Genomic DNA, 18,624 nt, shown 5'->3' on the forward strand with positions numbered 1-18,624 from the left:
TCAAAGCTACTTTCATAATAATACTAAGACATCATTTGCCTTTTTAAATTAATTTATTTTTGGCTGTGTTGGGTCTTCGTTTCTGTGCGAGGGCTTTCTCTAGTTGTGGCAAGCGGGGGCCACTCTTCATCGCGCTGCGCGGGCCTCTCACTATCGCGGCCTCTCTTGTTGCGGAGCACAGGCTCCAGACGCGCAGGCTCAGTAATTGTGGCTCATGGGCCCAGTTGCTCCGCGGCATGCGGGATCTTCCTGGACCAGGGCGTGAACCTGCGTCCCCTGCATTGGCAGGCAGACTCCCAACCACTGTGCCACCAGGGAAGCCCCATCATCGTTTGCCTTTTTAACTCTCATTCTCTCACTTGTGTACAGAGGAGTCTCCCAAGGTTTCCATCTTGTGTGATACCCTAACAGATGGAATGCAGAACCAGTTATGAGACTCTAGCTGCCTTCTATGAAGCCAGACATCAAAGAGATTTGCAAAGCTGTCAAACAATACCTTCTTGTCACTAAGTTTGTTTTGTTACCTTTAATAAAAATTGTATTATTTATGTTAACTTAGATTCATTATTGTTTTTTTTAATTTAATGAGTATTTAAAATTCTTCTCAATTTAAGTTCCTAATCTGGCTAATATTGATGGATATAACCCACATAAACAAAAGCTCTTTGGTTGGGGGGCTCTTTATTTTTAATAGTCCAAATAGGGGTCCAAAGAACAAAACGTTTGAGAAGCGTTGGTGTGGAAGCAGCCTGCCGAGTGCACGGTCAGAGCTGCAAGTGGTTGGACGTGGCCGTGGCTCGAGTCCCACAGTCTGGACAATGACACGTTTTCCTGGAGCGGCAGACAGGCGGCATTATGTTGGCCGTGCACCTCGCCAAGGGAACATGGGTCCAGTGAACGCCAGGGTAAATGAATAGAAACTGTGACACAAAAAATACATGGAGCAAACCTGATTCTTGAGGCTCATCTTGATTTCCCCCTCTCTGGACAGGAACCACTTCCGTCCAGAGAATACTGACCTTAGTTGTGGGTCGGTAATGTGTGTGCAGTGAAGTCGGTGGTGGTTGTCACTGAGGCAGTGAAGCTGGCAAAGAAAGATCATAATTGAAAGAAGCCGGGGAGAGTATTAACTAGAGTTCCCCGTGTTTCTGTGCCTCCCTTCCCATCTCTTTCCCACACTTTTCTCTCCAGCCGGACTGTTTCAATTCGGGCCTATTTGGCTTATGAAGTCGCACACCTGCCTCCTGGTGGCCAAATGGAGCAATGATGCCTTCCCCCAGCCCCTGTAGATATTCACGGAGCAGGGGCTCATAGCTCCAGCGGCTGAGATCTGCATGGGGGGTCAAAGAGGTCCCCCTGGAACCAGTCCAGAGAGCCTAGCAAGGATCAGTGGTCAGAGGACTGGAGCAATGTCAACTTGCAATGAAAACTTACTTGACCACCCTTTCACTCTGCAACCTAATAGTGATGCTGGAAGCACAGGTACTGTGAAAAGTGATTTACACAGATCATATCTCGACAACGAACCTAGGAGTAGGTACTATGATTGTCGCCATTGTATAGATGAAGATTCTGAGGCTCAACAATATTAAGTCACTTGCCCAAGGTCACACAAGGTAGCAAGTGGGAGAGCCAGGACAGGGACCCAGCAGTATATGCTGTTACGTGTTCGGCTTCTGCTTGTGCTGCTTGGTGATGGCCTGTTTGCAGGTCTGTCTTCTCCCCCGGGACTGTACCTTTTTGGGGGGCAGCGACTGTCCTATTCATCGCTGTATCCCCAGCACTGGGCTCAGTGTGACACTTGGAGACACTTGTGCTTGGAGACACTGAAAGCACTGCACAACCAAGCTGGATCTCAGAGGGAACGTGGGACCAGCAGGGAAGATGCTTAGAGGCCCCAGGCACAGCAGGCCAGGCACCTTCACAGAGATAAAAGGAGGAGCAGAAGGGAGGGAGACGCAAGAGGGAAGAGATATGGGAACATATGTATATGTATAACTGGTTCACTTTGTTATAAAGCAGAAACTAACACACCATTGTAAAGCAATTATACTCCAATAAAGATGTAAAAAAAAAAAAAAGCAGGAGCAGGATGTAGAGGGAGGAGGGAGTGGGGGAGAGCAGCCCGGCGAGCAGCCCAAACCTGTCCCTATAGGGCAGTAGCACCACCTAGTGGTAAAGCTCAACATGACTTCGGGAGGAAAAAAAAAAAACACTAGACAAGGCTTCCCCGGTGGCGCAGTGGTTGAGAGTCCGCCTGCCGATGCGGGGACCACGGGTTCGTGCCCCGGTCCGGGAAGATCCCACATGCCGCGGAGCGGCTGGGCCCGTGAGCCATGGCCGCTGAGCCTGCGCGTCCGGAGCCTGTGCTCCGCAACGGGAGAGGCCACAACAGTGAGAGGCCCGCGTACCGCAAAAAAAACCCCACAAAAAACAAACAAACAAACAAAAAACACCAGACAGTCCAGAGCTGGGGAGCGGCTGGGAACGCCCCCCTCCGGAGGGAGCTCCAAGAACTATGGCTACCCCCTCCCTAGAGCCAAAAAGAAGGACCTGGCAGCATTCTGGTCCCTCCCCAAGGCGTCAGGTTGTACAAAATGTGAAGAAACAACCCCCAGTCCTACCTGCCCTTGGCTGAAAAGAGGTAACTCTTTTCCTGGGGACAGCCTGCATCCAAGGACGGGGTGATGTAAGACTGTAAAAGCCGGCCCCCTCACCTCAACTTGGGGCAATCCAAAGGGCCATCTCAGTTTCAGAGCTCCCCATAAGGGTTGGTTGAGATCTCTGCTGAGATTGCTTGGCAGCCCTTCTCCCTCTACCCAATCCCACTTTCTTCCCTGCTGCCCAAGCTTGAGACCTCTCCCCAGTAAACTTCCTGCACTCCCATCTACATTTCAGAGTTGGCTTCCCCAGAACCCGACCTGCAACACTATCTCATATACCATATACGGCATGTCTGAGTGGGGAGATTCCAAGCAGCTGTCTGGAGCAGTGACAACACCCCATCACCACTGCCAGCCTCTGCCCTGCATCCTGCTGTGCTTCTTGGTCAGTTGGAGCACAGACGCCTTCAGGAGCCTCACAGGCTTCTTGCCCACAGTGATGCTCGTTGACATGAAGAGGCAGCCCTTTGGCCGTACTAGGAGTGCCAGATGTCACTCATCACCCTTGTCCCCTGCAGGGCCATGGGGCAGGCAGACAGACCCAAGGTGCATAGACAGCTTCCAGGGAGCCTCGGTAGAAGCTAGAGACCCTGACCTGAGGGAGCTGGTCGCTCCAGGCAGGCCCTGTCTGCTTGTCCCCAGGACTGAAGGAATCAGTATTTCCTGGAACAGCGCTGACGTATTTATGCCACCTGAAGCTCTGAGCCCATCAACCTCATGACCTGTGAGATGTTTCTTCTTTATGTCTCTTTTGAGGAGCAGATGTGTTCACAGCAGTCCCGCTGCAGCATTGCTTGATGTAAAGGGAGGATGTCCCCTGAATGCCCTCTATATGGTGTCGATCACTTGGTGGCCATCTGCCCAACAGATCAACAGCAACATACCATCCAAACATAGGACCAGATAAGAATGCATTGTGTAGGGCTTCCCTGGTGGCACAGTGGTTGAGAGTCCGCCTGCCGATGCAGGGGACACGGGTTCGTGCCCCGGTCTGGGAAGATCCCACATGCCACGGAGCGGCTGGGCCCATGAGCCATGGCTGCTGAGCCTGTGCGTCCGGAGCCTGTGCTCTGCAACGGGAGGGCCCACAGTGGTGAGAGGCCCATGTACCACAAAAAAAAAAAAAAAAATAGAATGCATTGTGTAGACCAAAACCATCCAATAGAACTTTCTGCAATGAGGGAAATATTCAGTACCTTCACCGTCCATTCCCATAGCCCTGGGGCTACTGAGTGCTGAAAGTGTGGCAAGTGCAGTTGAAGAGCTTAATGTTTACTTTTATTTAATTGTAATGAATTTTAATGTCAGTAGTCACATGCAGCTACCTTACTGAACAGCACAGATGTAGACCCAAGACTTGGAATGTGAAAACTTAAAATCACTTTCTCCTAAGTGGGTGCATTCCTCTCTGTTTACCTGGAAAAGTTGATTGTAACGCACGGCCATGGAGATTTTGTGTTCCTCTGGATCATCTATAAAAATACTAAATAAGAGTCTCCTAACAGTTTCTAAGGACACGTCTTCACACTTCTCCTGCCAGAGCCTGTGTCCGTTTATGCAGCTGCTGGTTTCCTTTCTCTAAGTCCATTCACTTTTCTTGACAAAAGGGCCCTCAAGCCCCACCCCCAATTCTTCTATTCCCATCCCATCCCCCACTGACACATCTGGTTTGAAATCTTTTCAGATGCTTCTGAAAAATTAAATCACATCCACAGGTTCCTAGGCCAACTTATTGTAAATAAATACATTGTTTATGTTTTCCTTGCATGATTTTCCCTGCAGATGACCATGTGTGTCTTTGGTTAGTTATTTTTGCTTGTGTGTTTAATGAAAGCTGCCCTTTATCATAAACCCTACTTTTTTTGGAAATGGAGGGGGTACATTGGTTCCTCAGGGCCCTTTGGGAGTCCTGTATATTCATAGGAGTCACTTGAAGTTTGCCAAGTCACTGGCACAGCATTTCAAATACAAGACACATTTTTGTTAACAGCTGCCTGGTTTCCTATTCTTGAGGTTGGTTCTCAGGTAAGGGCCACACAGAAATGGACCCAACACATGTGACTGAATGCTTCCTGAGAGTAGAGCCCTGTTGGATCCAGCACCTCCAATTTCTCTATCCCAAGGCCTACTTTAGGAATGGGAATCTCCCTTACATCCACTTTAATAGAGAGCTGGCATGACTAGCTGTCATTTGTCAGCCCACTCAGCTCAATAGGAAGCAGTACAGTGTAGTAGGTAATTAATGGCTTCTGGAGCCAGCTGCCAAGGGTTCAAACCCTATCTCTCACTTACCACCACTGTGGCTTTGCGCAAATTATCCCCTCTGCGAAATGAGGGTAATAGTCGTCCATCTCCCCTAGGGTCCTTATAAGGATAAAGCAAGCTGGTTTGCATAAAGCATTTATTTACAGCAGTACTTGCCACAAAGTAAGTGCTATGTAAGTATGTGCCATCTTTATTATCATAAGCAGAGCTTTCTTCATTGGTTTATTTGACAAATTTCTGGCAAACTTTTTTCCTCTTTGGAAATCACTCAGGAGGCACTCTTCAAAGCTTTCTTTGCTGTTTTATTCCCAGATTTAACCAGATCTATTGTACATTCCAAGCTTCCCTGTTGGCCTCATTCAGATTCTCCTACTTCTTCCAGTCGGCCAGAGAAGGGTTTTCCTATCTCCCAGAATCTTGTTTATTTGGCATTTTTGGTGCAGACTTTCCTAGCTTTCCAATAACATAGTTTAAAAAGGTTGAGATTTATGAATGTCTACCTTCACATTCTCTCATTCTAAAACAGAAAAGATGATAACATTGTCTCCCAATTCAGCCCCAGGGAGCCTCACTTTTTCTCATCCTCCCAGCAGCTGGACTTCCCTCTGGGACTGGACTGTGCTGTCACGGGCCCCAGGGTCGAGGAACTGGCGTTCTCAGTGGGTCCTGTCACGTTCCCTGGGGAAGGCAGTTCCAGGGGAGCGCCAGGAGGGTGAAGACAGTACAAAGACAGATACACTTTATTGATAAGGCAACAGCATTACACCGAGCTGTGGCAGAGACCCCATCCGGCCAAGGCCACACTGGGGCGGGGGTGTGATTCACATTGAGACACAGGCTGAGGTGTCCCTTCTCCTCCTCCTGATGGGTCAGTGGGGTGACAACCCAGGGGAGCAAGGCAGGGATCTGGGACCCGGACATGTTCTGTCTAAAACCCAGGGCTTCCCCCAGGGATGAGGTCAGCCACGAGGGGAATGGGACATGGAGTCTGAGCTCAAGCATGATGTAGTGAAAACAGCACTGGACCCTAAGTCCAAAGTCCGGGTCCAGTCCTGGGGCTGCTTTGAACTAGTTACACGAGCTTGGGTGAGTTACACCTTCTCAGTGTCAGTTTTCTTTAACAAGAGGATAGAACTGGGTCCAAGATTTTCAAGCCCTTTCCACCACTGACTTGACAACTGGACCAATGTGTTCTGCAGCTAAAATCAAATCCCAGGGGTCTCTCCCTAATTTGTAAAATAACAACAACAGTAATTAACGTGTAGAATTTTCACAATGTACATCCTCATCACCCATAAATATCACTTCATCAGTGGTGCCTACTACCCGCTCTATTAGAATGTGGTACCAAATGGAGTCTGAAGACAACCCCCATCTAACAGACATCACAGTGAGTCTAAGGACGGTTCTGCAATAGGGACGGTGGCTGTCAGATGAAGAAACACTGGCCAGCAGACACTGGCGGGTCGTGGAGGTAAGCTGGTTTGCTGCCGGGGTCTTCAGGGAACAGCGGACGCAGGCAGAGGGGCATCCTGCTGACACCACCTCCTCCTGGCTGAGACGGCAAGCGCGGCTGCACCCCCCAAACTTGAGTATGATCTGAAGGACCCTCTGTGGCTCCTGGAGGAGCCCTGTCCGCTCTGCTCCCGCATGCCTGTCACCCACGCCCCAGAGAAGCCCAGCCGGGTACACAGGCCGCGAGTGCCCACCTGCTGAGCTGCTCTGCATATGGGGAGTTTGAGGTTCGGTGCCCCTACCCCGCCCTGCCTCACAGGTCCCTTTTGACGTCAGGGTGTGGGGTGGGAATAAGGAACTACCCTGCCCGACTCCCCCCAAAGTGCTCTCACTGACCAGCCACCAGGCCAACCCGCTGTCCCCCCACCCGGGGTGCCGGAGCACTGCCTTCTGCTTCTCCGGGGGACAGCAGTGTTAGAAGCAGAACTAGATGGGCAGGGAGGGCTTGGGCTTTTGGAGGTCTGGAAATTCCTCTCCCCCATCCCACCCTGCCAGGTGGGAAAGATGAGGCCCCGCTGGTAAGCAGAGCAGCACCTGCTTCTCCAGACTGTTGGGGGGCTCAGACAGTGGGCTGACCGCTGGGTCACCACCCTTGGCCATTCCAGGCTCAGGACCCTTCAGCGCCCTCGGCCACTGCGCAAGGGCCCTGGAGCCTGCGGCTGGTTCTCTCTCTGGGGTGGGAGGTAAGGCACTGGCAGGGTGAGGATGAGGATGGTGCCCACGATTCTCTGAAGCCTGGGGGCCATTCAGTCCTGCCATGTGGATTGTCGGAGGGAGAGCCCCTGCCTCGGCCAACCCCTTAGCTCCAGGCTGAGGAGCCATGGGCTTGGCGGCAGGATGGGTGTGGCCTCCATCGACCACTCTTATGTTCAGGCTGGGTTTGCCTGTCCCCTCACTGCCTGGGCCCTGCTCTCTTCCCTCCTTGGCCTCTCAGCACACGGGCTCTGGGCCAGTGGCCCGTGCCCTGGGGAGAAAGCCCATCTTACCACAGCTACTTCCGGGGAGAATGTTACCATGGCGATGGGATGAAGGTGGGCACCGTGGGGTTAGGCAAATGCCCTTTGGCCAGCAGAGGTGGATGAGGGGAAGCTGTGACCTTAGTCACCTTGGTTTTGGTCTTCCTTGGCAGTGAGTGTCCTAGGCAGGCCAGGGTAGGAAGGCAGAGGGAGAGGCCCCATCGTGGCACACTGCCGTGGACACAGTGGCAGCAGGATGAGGTGTGGGTCATGGGTCAGTGTTTATCGTGGGTGGGGCGAAGGAAGGGTGATCCCACCAGGCTCTGGACGTGTGGGCCTGGAGCTGGGTAGAGGTGAGGGTATCTCTGTCCCTGAGGAATGGCTGCGTCTCTCCCGCCTGCCTGTTCCCTCAGCACCAGCCAGCTGCCACTTCTGGAGTGTGGGAGGGGGGATCCCCGGGCACGGGCCCACCTTCAGCCTCTGCCCTCTGCCCGCACTTGAGATTCTTTGTCAAATAAAGAGCAATTCCTCATGACCGAGGTCTCAAGGCACTGGGGGCAGCCCGTGGCCTGCAGGTAAGGGGGACCTGGTGTTAGGTTGGGCAGGAGGGAGGATGGGCTGGGCGGGGAGGGGAAGTGGGAGAGGAGGGGCTGAACTCCAGAAGGAATGGGGAGAACTGCTGGGCAGCCTCCAGCCCCAGAGAGGCAGCCCCGCCCAGGCGCCAGGGCAGGCTGCCCTACTCAGGAGATCTCGCTGCCAAACACCTCGAGCACGAGGGGTGTGAGCTTCATGCTGCACTCGGGCTGGAAGGAGAGGCAGCGGTACTGCTTGGAGTGCTCCTCGTTCAGGCTACGCAGGTCCGCTAGCTTCTGGATCATCTTGGCGTAGAGCAGGTGGCTACCTGGGGGTGGGTGGCGGCAGCGGATGTAGGTCTGCAGCGTGTTGGACAGGCGGTCCTGGATGGCCTCGACCAGCGCGGCGTCCTGCACCCCGGGACGGTCTGTGGGCAGAGGGGCGGGCGAGGAGCTCTGAGCCGCAGCTCCCTCACCGTTCAGCCTCCCCCCGCCCACACAGACAGACCCCCAGCCTCAGCATCCTCCCCGGTCACTCCCGGATGGCTGATGACCTGTGGCACCACAGTCCTCCCCAGCCCCTCGGCCACTTCCCATTGCATTTAGGATCAAGTCTCAGGTCCGTCTGTGGGCCATCTGGGCCTGTCTCCACCTATTCTCTCTCCTTCTGTCTCTGTGCTCCATTTTTCATCAGGACCCCGATGAGCCACGCTCTCTGCACTCCAGGCTTCACATTTGTCTTCCTTCTGCCCAGAACTCAGCTCTTTTACCTTTGCCTGACTCTTGCTGACCCTTCAGGTAACAGCTTAAAGGACCTTCCTCAAGAAGGCGATTCCTGGTGACCCCATACCTCCATGCCCCAGACGACATCAGGTTCCCACTTTCTGCTCTACCCTCTGTAGCATCATGTATCATGTACTTCTTTTTTTTTTTTAAATAAAGTATTTGTTTAATGTCTCTTTCTACACTTCCTGGGAGAGAAGTCTGTGTCCTGGGTGCTGCTGAGTCCCTATGCACAGCATAGTGCTTGGTTCCTGCCAGAAGCCCAGTAAATCATTGCTGAGTGAATGAATGAATGAATGAGTGAATGCTCACTGGCCAGGAGGAGGGGCACCCATGTCCTTTCCTTGGGCCCCCAGCCCAGGAAAGCATCCCTGGAGAAAGACCACTGGCTTGTTCTCTGAACACAGTCCCGGTGGAGGCCTCATCAGCAATCCAGCAACCCCAGAGCCACAAGACCTCCCTCCTCGGCTTCTCTCCCTCTTCCCACCCCAAAGAGGCAGAAGAGCTCAAGGATCACAGCACCCTGCCTCCAAAATCAGTCAGCTAAACTGTCTGTCAGGCCAGCAGAACCTCCTATCAGACCCCAGGCTTTTGTGCCCTATCCCCAGGGGACCTCAAGTGTCAGCAGAGGTGAGTCCAGTTCACACAAGAGCAGAGCTTGAGTACTGTCTGTGGCCTGAGCAGCCCCATCTATTTGGTTCCTCAGAATCCCACCCATGAATCACCAATGGTCTTGCTAGGGCAAGGGCAAGGCCAAGGGCAGTGAGGGAACCCTCAACATACACACACCGCACGGGCTGGGCAGACCCAGCAAAGTGGGTGATTCCTTGTTGGTCTCTCCTTGTGCTCACTTCTCCCTCCAATCTTCCCTACTGGCCCCCAGCGGGACTTCCTCCTTCCCGCTCCCCACACTGTTAGGTACCTGGGGAGACAATGCAGATGGCCATGAGCAGCACGTGCTCCTCCTCATGCAAGTTCAGCTTCTTCAACCCCACCTGGAACTTGATGAGGGGCTCGACCAGTTCCAGGCTGTGTCCGGCTATGAGAGAGAACGGCCAGCTGCTGAGGGCACCCACCCCACCCCACCTCCAGCCCGACCCTCACCCTTCTCTCCCTGGTGCTGCCTCACTCCCTCTGATGCGCCTGGTGGGGCCCATGCCCCCAGGAGGGGCGGAGCCGGGGCAGGAGGAGGCAGAGCCCAGCCGCACCTTTGGTTACGTCACTGACTTGGTACTTGTAGTCCGGGCTGCCGCAGGTCCAGGACATGTCGTCCATGGTGAAGGACTGGTTGGAGCGCAGCATGATGACCTCAATGGCACTCGACTTCAGCAGCACGATCTGGTCCTCAGGGGTGAGGTCTCTGCCAGGGAGGGGGCGGGGGCGGTTGGGGGGGAGGTCAGGTTACTGGTCAAGACCCTCAAGTCATGCAGATCCGTGCAGTGCTTTGACAGGTATACACCTGCCAGGTGACCAGCATGTGCCCTGGGTCCTCCATCGAGGAGCTTGCAGCCTGGTTGGAAAGAACGAGACTGTTTCTTGGGGGAGAACGACTTGAGAACAACTCAGAGCTGGGACCAAATGCCAACTGATGTAGCTCAGCTACTAAGACAGGGAAAACCCAGTGACTTTCCAGGGTCTCCAAGGTCGGAGCAGCCATGGCTCTTCTAGGGTTAGGAAGATAGAGCCTGAAGAAGCTCCCAGGGCTATGGCATGAATATGGTCGTCTTCAAAAGCATGGCCAGAGCCATCCTCAATGGCTCCCATGCTTTCTTCCCCTCTCCCTCTTCCTGCCCTTCGGTCCTTCCAGTAGTGAAGTCAACTCTGTCTCCAGGACATCTCTGGACTCCCACTCCCACTGGGCTGCTCTGATTCAGAGCTCCATCATCTTTTTCAGTTGCCTCTTACTGGAATCCTGGAGTCAAGTCTCTCGTTCACCTTTCTTACTACTGCTACAGGGACGTGTCACTCCTGCGCTCAGAAATCCCCACGGACTATCAAATGCCCCAGGATCAAGCCCATACGCCATAACTTGGCTCCAACCTGTCTTTCCAGCCCCCATTCCCATCACAGACTCCACCAACCCTCCATTCTAACAACATCGGATTACTCCACTTTCAGATGCTAGGCGTTCTCATACCACCATGCTTTTGAACATGGGACAGCTCCAGCTTAGAGCGCCTATCTTCTGCTCCACCCCACCTTCCTGGTCCTGAATCCAGTGAGGTCTCCCTTGGATCCCTCCACCCTTCGATTCTCTTCGTAGAATTAGAGCCATTCCTTTCCGACCTGCTGCACATTGCCTGTAATCCTATTTTGCCCTTTCCCCTTCTTTTTGCCTCTGTCCTTCAGATACTTGTCTCTGGCTCTTCATCGTAAGCTACTTGAGGGCCAGCACCACCTCTTAATGACTTTAGTGTTGCCCTCACACTGTTCATTGAGCCCTGAGCATGAGGAGAGGGTCAACAGCTATGTGTTGATGAGTCAAGAGGCTCATGACTAGTTCCACTATTCTGAGTCACGAGCTGGGCTTGTCTGAACAATGACAAGGAAAAGGCAGGACCCACAGATCAAATTGCTTCCTCTTTTTTCTCCCTTTCTCTTTCTGTGTATTTCCTCCTGGATATCCTGTCGATGGGCTGTCATCCCCTGTGGCTGCACTTTGGAAAGTAAAAAGGTGGGAAACGGATATTAACTGATGAGAGTCCTGTATCAACAGGTGATATATGAGGAGGCGTGAAAGGGCTTGCATGATTAGATGACCACCAAAGGGCCTGCACTGAAGGAAAATCACAAAGTGCTAGGGTTGGAAGGCCCCACTTAGAGGCTATGTGGTCCAATTCCTTCCTCAGCATTCCTGACAGACGGCTCTCGCACAGCCTCTGCAGGACTCCCCCAGTGCCAGGGAGCTCCTGGTCTCTGGATACAGCCATGGGGTGCTTGGTTTTGGGGTTAATACCCTCCTCTGTTGGGCTCTAAGCCACGTGATCACACACTCATCCATTGCTTGTAGTTCTGCCCTCTCAAGGAACACAGAACCAGACTTCTCCATTAGCCGTGGGACATCCCTTTAACCATTTAAGGAAAGCCACCATGTCCCTCCTTGCCTTTTCTCTGGAATAAATAGCCCTGATGCCATGGCATCTAGGTGTCTCACCATCCTTGTCACCTTTTTCTGGGTGCTCAATCCACATTGAAAAAATAAAAACTAACACCACCCTCAATTGGGTTTTAATTCATTATACGAGTAAAACATGTTCATTATCAAATCTTTGGAAAATACATTCTCCCACCCACCTATTTTTGGGCATTTTGGTTGCTTCTAAGTTTTGCTGTTATAAGGAATTCCGTGAGGAACATCTTTGTACATAACCTTTTGTTCAATGGCCCACACAAAATGGATGGCCAGAAGTGAACAAACATCCCATGGGTGCCTGGCTAGAGAGATTTCCGCGGGATCACTGCCTGCTGTGATCCAGACATACTACTTCTATGGAAGCAAGCCTAGAATGACCTCAAATTACCACCCACAGCCTGGAAATACAGGGACTTTCTCAGTGCAGCTCACAGCCAGAACTGGAAATGGTAGTGGGTGGCAGTAGCGGTGGAGATAAAGGGGGACTCAGTAAGAGACCTCGTTCCTGCTGTGATGGGCACCAGCTCCGGCTCTGGGCCTCCTCCCTGGACCTGAGTAATATTTACACCCTGATCAGTTTCCACACCTGTGGCCACATCAGTTTCTGGGCACCTGTGAGGTGCTCTGGGGATGTCTCGTCTTCCCCACCCCCCTAGGCAGGGTCCAGCCTGTCCCCATCTGCCTTCCCTCGGTACCTCTTGGAGCCCTTATCTCTTCACCACGGCTATTCATATGTCTATCTCTTCCATTAGAAGCTGAGGGTCTTCCACAGGCCAGGGACTGTGTCCTAGTCATCTTTTATCCCTCACAGTTTATGTAATAAGCAAGCTGATTGTTGGACAGATGAATAAGTGAATATAGAGGAAAGGGCATAGGAGGAGGGAAGCACTATGACCCCAGGCCTCTGACCCAGGAAGGAGCCCCTGGGGATGGAAATGGCAGTGAGGTTGAAGGCGTTTAGCCCTCTGGGGTTGTTGGGGCCTGGTGCCTCATGCGCCCCTCTGGGCAGTGAAACCTGTGGTCCTTGGTTCTCGGATCCAAGACGGCTCCTGGCCACGGAGTCTCTGCTCCTGACACCACTTCCTCCATGCATTTCTTTTGCAGGGCTGAAGGAGGGGGATTTGTGGGGTGCAGACCAAGTGGCTGAGGGAGAAGAGGTGGGAGCCAGGGGCAGGGCCAAGGCCACCACAGGGCAGTCCACACCCAGCACAGCCCATCCAGCCCCGCCCACACTGGAATCTTGTCCTGTACTCTCCCCTCCACTCACCCACACAGACGTCTCATCCTGCCCTCCCCACACCCTCCACCCCCGCCTCCAGGCAGCAAGATCAAAGCCATCAGGGACGCAGCCACTGCTCTTTCACTTCTTGGAAAAGCAGAACCTCTAAGTGCAGGAACCGGCAGAACCAGAGAACGGTTGGGCTGCCCCCGCCTGGGTCCTATGGAAGCCTGGGCTCTGGCCCCCGTCCTGGTGCAGCATCAGCTCCACCCATTCCCAGAAAGCATCCACGTAAATGTCCCCACAGAGCTCTTGCTGAAGCCTGCTCCCTTTTTGTTGGAAAACATTCCACTTTGGGTCTTCTCAAGACATGCTGAAGTCAGAAAAGTTAACCCAAGCGTGTTTAGGATCGACTTAGTTGATTTTGCCTCCATAGCTGGGTGGCTCCAATACCCGCTCATATATACCTCACTTCAGCCAGGACTGCAGGGCTAGACCAGGGAACTCTGGAGGATGAGGCTTGAAAGGGAACGAAGGGGGTAGACTTCAGCTCATCCTTGGGGAGAGGAATTGAGGGGCAGGTGGTGCTATTTTGTGCGAAGGTATATGTGGCGAAGGGAAGGGATGGGGGCCAAGAGAAAAACTGGGGCTCAGGTTACTTAGTGGAGGTAATCTGGTTAAATGGGTCACTTTCTTTTTAGGACAGTTTTCCCATGTGGGCAATCCCAGCCACCAAACCTTAGCATCTGGACAGGGCTTCAGGTGCCCTCTGGTCCAGCTCCCCACTAGGCAAGGTTTGGGGACTGTGTAGATGAGGGCTGCTCCTCCTGGAATTGGGATGAGAGCCGCCTGCTACAGTGTATCCATCAACACCTTGAAGTGTTTTTTCTCTAGCTGTTTACACAAAACAAGACTTTGGGAACACGTGCAGTTTGCCAACAGTAACGAGAAGCGTGGGGGAGAGAGCTGGACCTTGTACTAAGCGGAACATCAGTTCCAAGGAAAGACTCTGGAGGGTAAACCCCAGGCCCAGTGCGATGCTGACCTCACAGGTGACACCCGTTCTGCCTGCAGAGTGGCCTTTACTCTTTTTGATGTAACCAAAATGCGCGATACAGTGAGAGTGTCTCAACACCATTTGATGCTTTCTCTCCTTTATAATTTTCACATTAATTCCAGGAAAGAACATTGGTGAATCCCTGGTATTTGAATTGGTGCGAGGCATAAAATAACACAGAGCAGGTTGTCTCAGGACAGAAACAACCTGGGATGCGCTGGGTTTAGCTGTGTGAATTACCATCATTTAGCTGGCAATGCAGCAATTTAGACAGGAGCTGACGGCTTCCCTACACACCAGAGATTCACCAAACAGTAAATGGCACCTCGTGTTAGCTTCCATACAGAGCTGGCCAACGTCCAGTCATTTCCCAGCTCCCAGTATCCTAGCGCTGAATCCAAGCGTCAGTATCGAGGAAGCATTCTACCCCTTCCGCTAGAGCTGCAACTATCGCCACTACTTGAAATGAGGAGAGTATTGCTTGATAGCAATTAATTTCTTTCTTTTTTCTTGTTTTGGCCACGCCACGTGGCATGCGGGATCTTAGTTCCTCCTCCAGGGATTCCCCCTGCAGTGGAAGGTGGATCCTTAACCACTGGACCTCCAGGGAAGTTTATTCATTTATTTCTTGACCACAATGTATATCTATTTGATGACAATGTTCCAAATGAACTTTTAGAAAGAATGAAGCTATTGATATACGTAAATATAGATATAACTGCCTCCCAACATATCTACTAAAAGCGTCAACTTTTATGTACTTTTAAGAATTTTTTTTTTTTTTTTTTGCGGTACGTGGGCCTCTCACTGTTGTGGTCTCTCCCATTGCAGAGCACAGGCTCCGGATGTGCGGGCCCAGCGGCCATGGCTCATGGGCCCAGCCGCTCCGCGGCATGTGGGATCTTCCTGGACCGGGGCACGAACCCGTGTCCCCTGCATCGGCAGGCGGACTCTCAACCACTGTGCCACCAGAGAAGCCCACTTTTAAGAATATTTAACACTGTATGACCATTTAAATATGAGTATTATAGATAGCATTATTACCAAAACAATAGAACATTTGAATGAATGAATGAAACTTGTATGAATGAATCCATAAGGGATGGTCTTTACTCCAGTAGAACTCCTTATACGTACCTACTTTGGCAAAAAAGATCTCAGTAGGATTAGGAAACAGCCTTGAGTGAAGGGTAAATTGGGTGAAAGATGCCCAGGTTATATGTACAAGTGCGTCTCCCTCTAGGATTCCTAAATTACATCACAAGCCCAACACTTTTTCCTCTCTATCACTTCATCCTGGTTTCAGAATTGGGTGTGCAGGATTAATGTAGGTTTAATTGAAAAGGATAATATGAGGAATAGATCCAAGGCAGCTGGAGTGGACACAGCAGTGAACTAAGAGTTCTTAACCCAGCTCTGGCACGTGGGCTCCAACACTAGAAATCCTGGTGCTGGCCATTGAACCACACTGGGCTCCTGTTCCATCACATAGAAAGTGTAAGGGATGGATGGCTCTCCAGTGCTGACCTGCCGAGTAATGCTGGATGGGCTGCACTTCTTAAATACAGATTCCTGGGCCTTGCACAGAGATTCTGATTTAGGAGGTCTGGGGTAGGGCCTGAGGCTGTATTTTGGGAAGCATTAGATTGGTAATTTCTGAGCCTTCTTCGGGCTCAGTCTAGGATTCTGACTCTGTTCCCTGGATGTCCCAGAAGCTCCTTACCTGAAACCTGGGATCATCTTGGCAAAGCCAATGACCTTTTGGATACTGTAACTGACCAGGTCAGCCAGGTGGGGCAGCATGGAGAGCTGGGACAGGTCCAGGGTCACAGAAGGGTCATCGGAGTCTTCTTCACTCAGATCCAGGTTGGAGAAGCCGGTTGGCTCCATCGTATCTGGGGAAGGATGAGGGAAGAGAAGGAACTACTTGAACCAGGCTTCCTTCTGCAAGGCCCCACGAGACCCTCCTACACCCTGGCAGCAGGGCCAGCTGGGAATCCCACAGTCACCACCTCTCTCCAAGGTCACTTCAGCCCAGGCTTCCCCCTAGGGTTCCCTGTGTCTTTCTTCAGCAGAGTGGGGCAGGAAAATCAAATATCAGAGACACTCTGAGATAAGAGACTTCTTTAAGATGTGATGTTACATGTTGTTCCTAATGATCTCAAATCAAAGATGCATTTGGAACCAATAAACTTGTGGAAAACAATGTTCAACCTCACTAGTGATCAAAGAATGGCCAAGAAGAACATTTACTTTTCACCTCTAAACTAGAAGCAAGTACGTTTATATGTTGACACCAGTGTTTGTAAAGATGCAGGGAATTAGGCAATCCTTGTGCAGCTCTGGGGTATAAAGGAGGCATACATTTGTGCAACTAATCTAGAAAGCTATTTGACTGTGAGGGCCAAAAGCCTACAATTATGTACACTCTATGACCAGTAATCCTACTTCCATGAATTCAACATAAGGAAAAATTCAGAATAAGTGCAAATATTTAGCTACAAGCATACTGTTATCTTAATGAAGAGCTGGGGAAAAAATCTAGATATCCAGTGATAGGGGTTTAGATATGTTATTGTACATTACACCCCAGAATACTATGCAGCCTTTAAAAATTATATTCTAGATGTGTACTGAATGGTATGAAGATATGACAATATACTATCCCAGCAAGTTACCAGACTGCGTATAGCACAATTCCATTTCTGAACATATATATGTGTTAAAAAAAATTGGGAAAAGATACATCACAGTGTTAACCATGATTATCTTTGGGCAGTAGGATTAAAGATTATATATAATATATATAATATACATAATTTAGTTTATATTTTCTGAAGGTCTACAATGAACACATATTGCTTTTATATAATAATTTTTTAAAAGTTAAAAATGTTAACTAGTTTGAATTTTTCAATAAATATATGCTATACTGAACATACCATGGGGGGGTGGTAAACACCTCAAATTAATTAACCTATGAGAAGAAATCAAAACTTCTAAATAATATAAAATTATTATGAAAAGTTGAAGTACAGACCAATGTATAGCATGCAGATTGGCCCTCTTCTTTTTTTTTCTCCCGGCTGTGCCGCAAGGCTTGTGGGATCTTTGCTTTCCCACTGGGGATTGAACCCGTGCCCTCGGGAGTGAAAGTGTGGAGTCCTAACCACTGGACCACCAGGGAAGTCCCCAGATTGACCCTCATTGATAAAAATGAATATACCATAAAGTAAAAAGAGCAGGAAAGTGGGTAGAGAAAATTACCACAGGGGAGGGGTTACTACAAGCTTAACTACAAGGTGAGGGGCTCAGAGGATCAGTTATCTGTGCAGTGGTCCATGCAGGTGAGTAGACACACGGCCAACTCCACTGTTAGCTCTGTCTAGTTGACACAGGGAGCCCTCCCACCTACTCTGGATCTGGGCACAGATCCATCAATGAGTCTGGAAGTACCATATCTGAGGATTCTAGTTCCCCAGAGGGGAGGGGCCTTTTCCATCCCTGCCTTTCTACAGGCCCCAACCAGAGGGCAGCTGGGTTGGGTGAGAGGTAGAAGGATGAAGGCAAGGGCAGGGGGAAGATGAGGCGGGAAGATGAAGAGGAAGGTAGGAAAGGACTCTAAGAGGAAAGCAAGGGTGAGCTGGAAGGGACAGGTCCTCCAGGGCCTTAGGGGCCCCCAAGGGCTTGAGGGGAAGGCGGGCTGTAGTGGGACCCACATCTTCTCCTTCCATGCTGAATTCCACCTTCCAAAGACTCAGGCTCTGGTGACTGTACTTAACAACACTGTTTGTTATATTTGAAAGTTGCTAAGAGAGTACGTCTTAAAAGTTATCACGGGGGAAAACATCTTGGTAACTATGTGAGGTTAACTAAACTTACTGTGGCAATCATTTTGCAATATATACATATATCACATCATTATGTTATACACCTTAAACTAATACAATGCTATATGTCAATTATATCTCAATAAAACTGGAAAAAACAAAACCCCAAATGAAACAAACAAAAAAACCCCAAGGGCCTGGGCTCAAAGTACCATTTAAAGGAATCCGGTCACTCCCAGGGAGGGAGCCAGGGGCCGAAGCCTGGCTTAGAGGAAAGAACAGAGGCTCTGCAGGCAGACCCTGCCCACCGGACCCCTGTCTGGCCCCTTCCTCAGCGTCCTCCACGTGGGCCCTCAGGAAAGCCCCGCCTCTTCTCTAAAAAAGGTTTTTCTCTGAGGACGTTGCCTGGCACACAGTATGTAAGTGCTGTCCTTCCAGCTGCAGCCAAGGACAGGTGGGCTGGGGAAGCTCTGGGCTCTCGGGGAGGGGGCGTGCAGTCCCACTTACCTGGAGAGGAGGTGTAGCGATCTGAGCAGGCGGAGGATGAGTTTCCAGAGAAGCTGGGCGTGTGTATCAACCAAGGCCCTGAGGGATGGTTCCCTTCATTCTCACCCTCTCGAACCGGAGGCTG

At 51.1% G+C, this 18,624-nt stretch overlaps 1 protein-coding gene across 1 annotated transcript in view; it reads right to left on the reverse strand.

Moving 5' to 3' along the window:
* Positions 1–5,209: 5,209 nt before the first annotated feature.
* The window catches only part of VDR (vitamin D receptor), a 35,504-nt gene continuing 22,089 nt past the window's right edge, over positions 5,210–18,624 (reverse strand). The window contains exons 5-9 of the mRNA XM_082634729.1: positions 18,501–18,621; positions 15,887–16,058; positions 9,963–10,114; positions 9,677–9,793; positions 5,210–8,399 (exon numbers count right to left, since the gene is read on the reverse strand). Of these exons, the coding sequence (XP_082490855.1) occupies positions 8,140–8,399; positions 9,677–9,793; positions 9,963–10,114; positions 15,887–16,058; positions 18,501–18,621 (822 nt within the window). The 3' untranslated portion in view covers positions 5,210–8,139. The remainder of the gene's footprint in view (positions 8,400–9,676; positions 9,794–9,962; positions 10,115–15,886; positions 16,059–18,500; positions 18,622–18,624) is intronic.

The sequence above is a fragment of the Mesoplodon mirus genome, assembly GCF_964341445.2.
Source record: "Mesoplodon mirus genome assembly, chromosome: 11".
NCBI lineage: Eukaryota > Metazoa > Chordata > Mammalia > Artiodactyla > Ziphiidae > Mesoplodon > Mesoplodon mirus.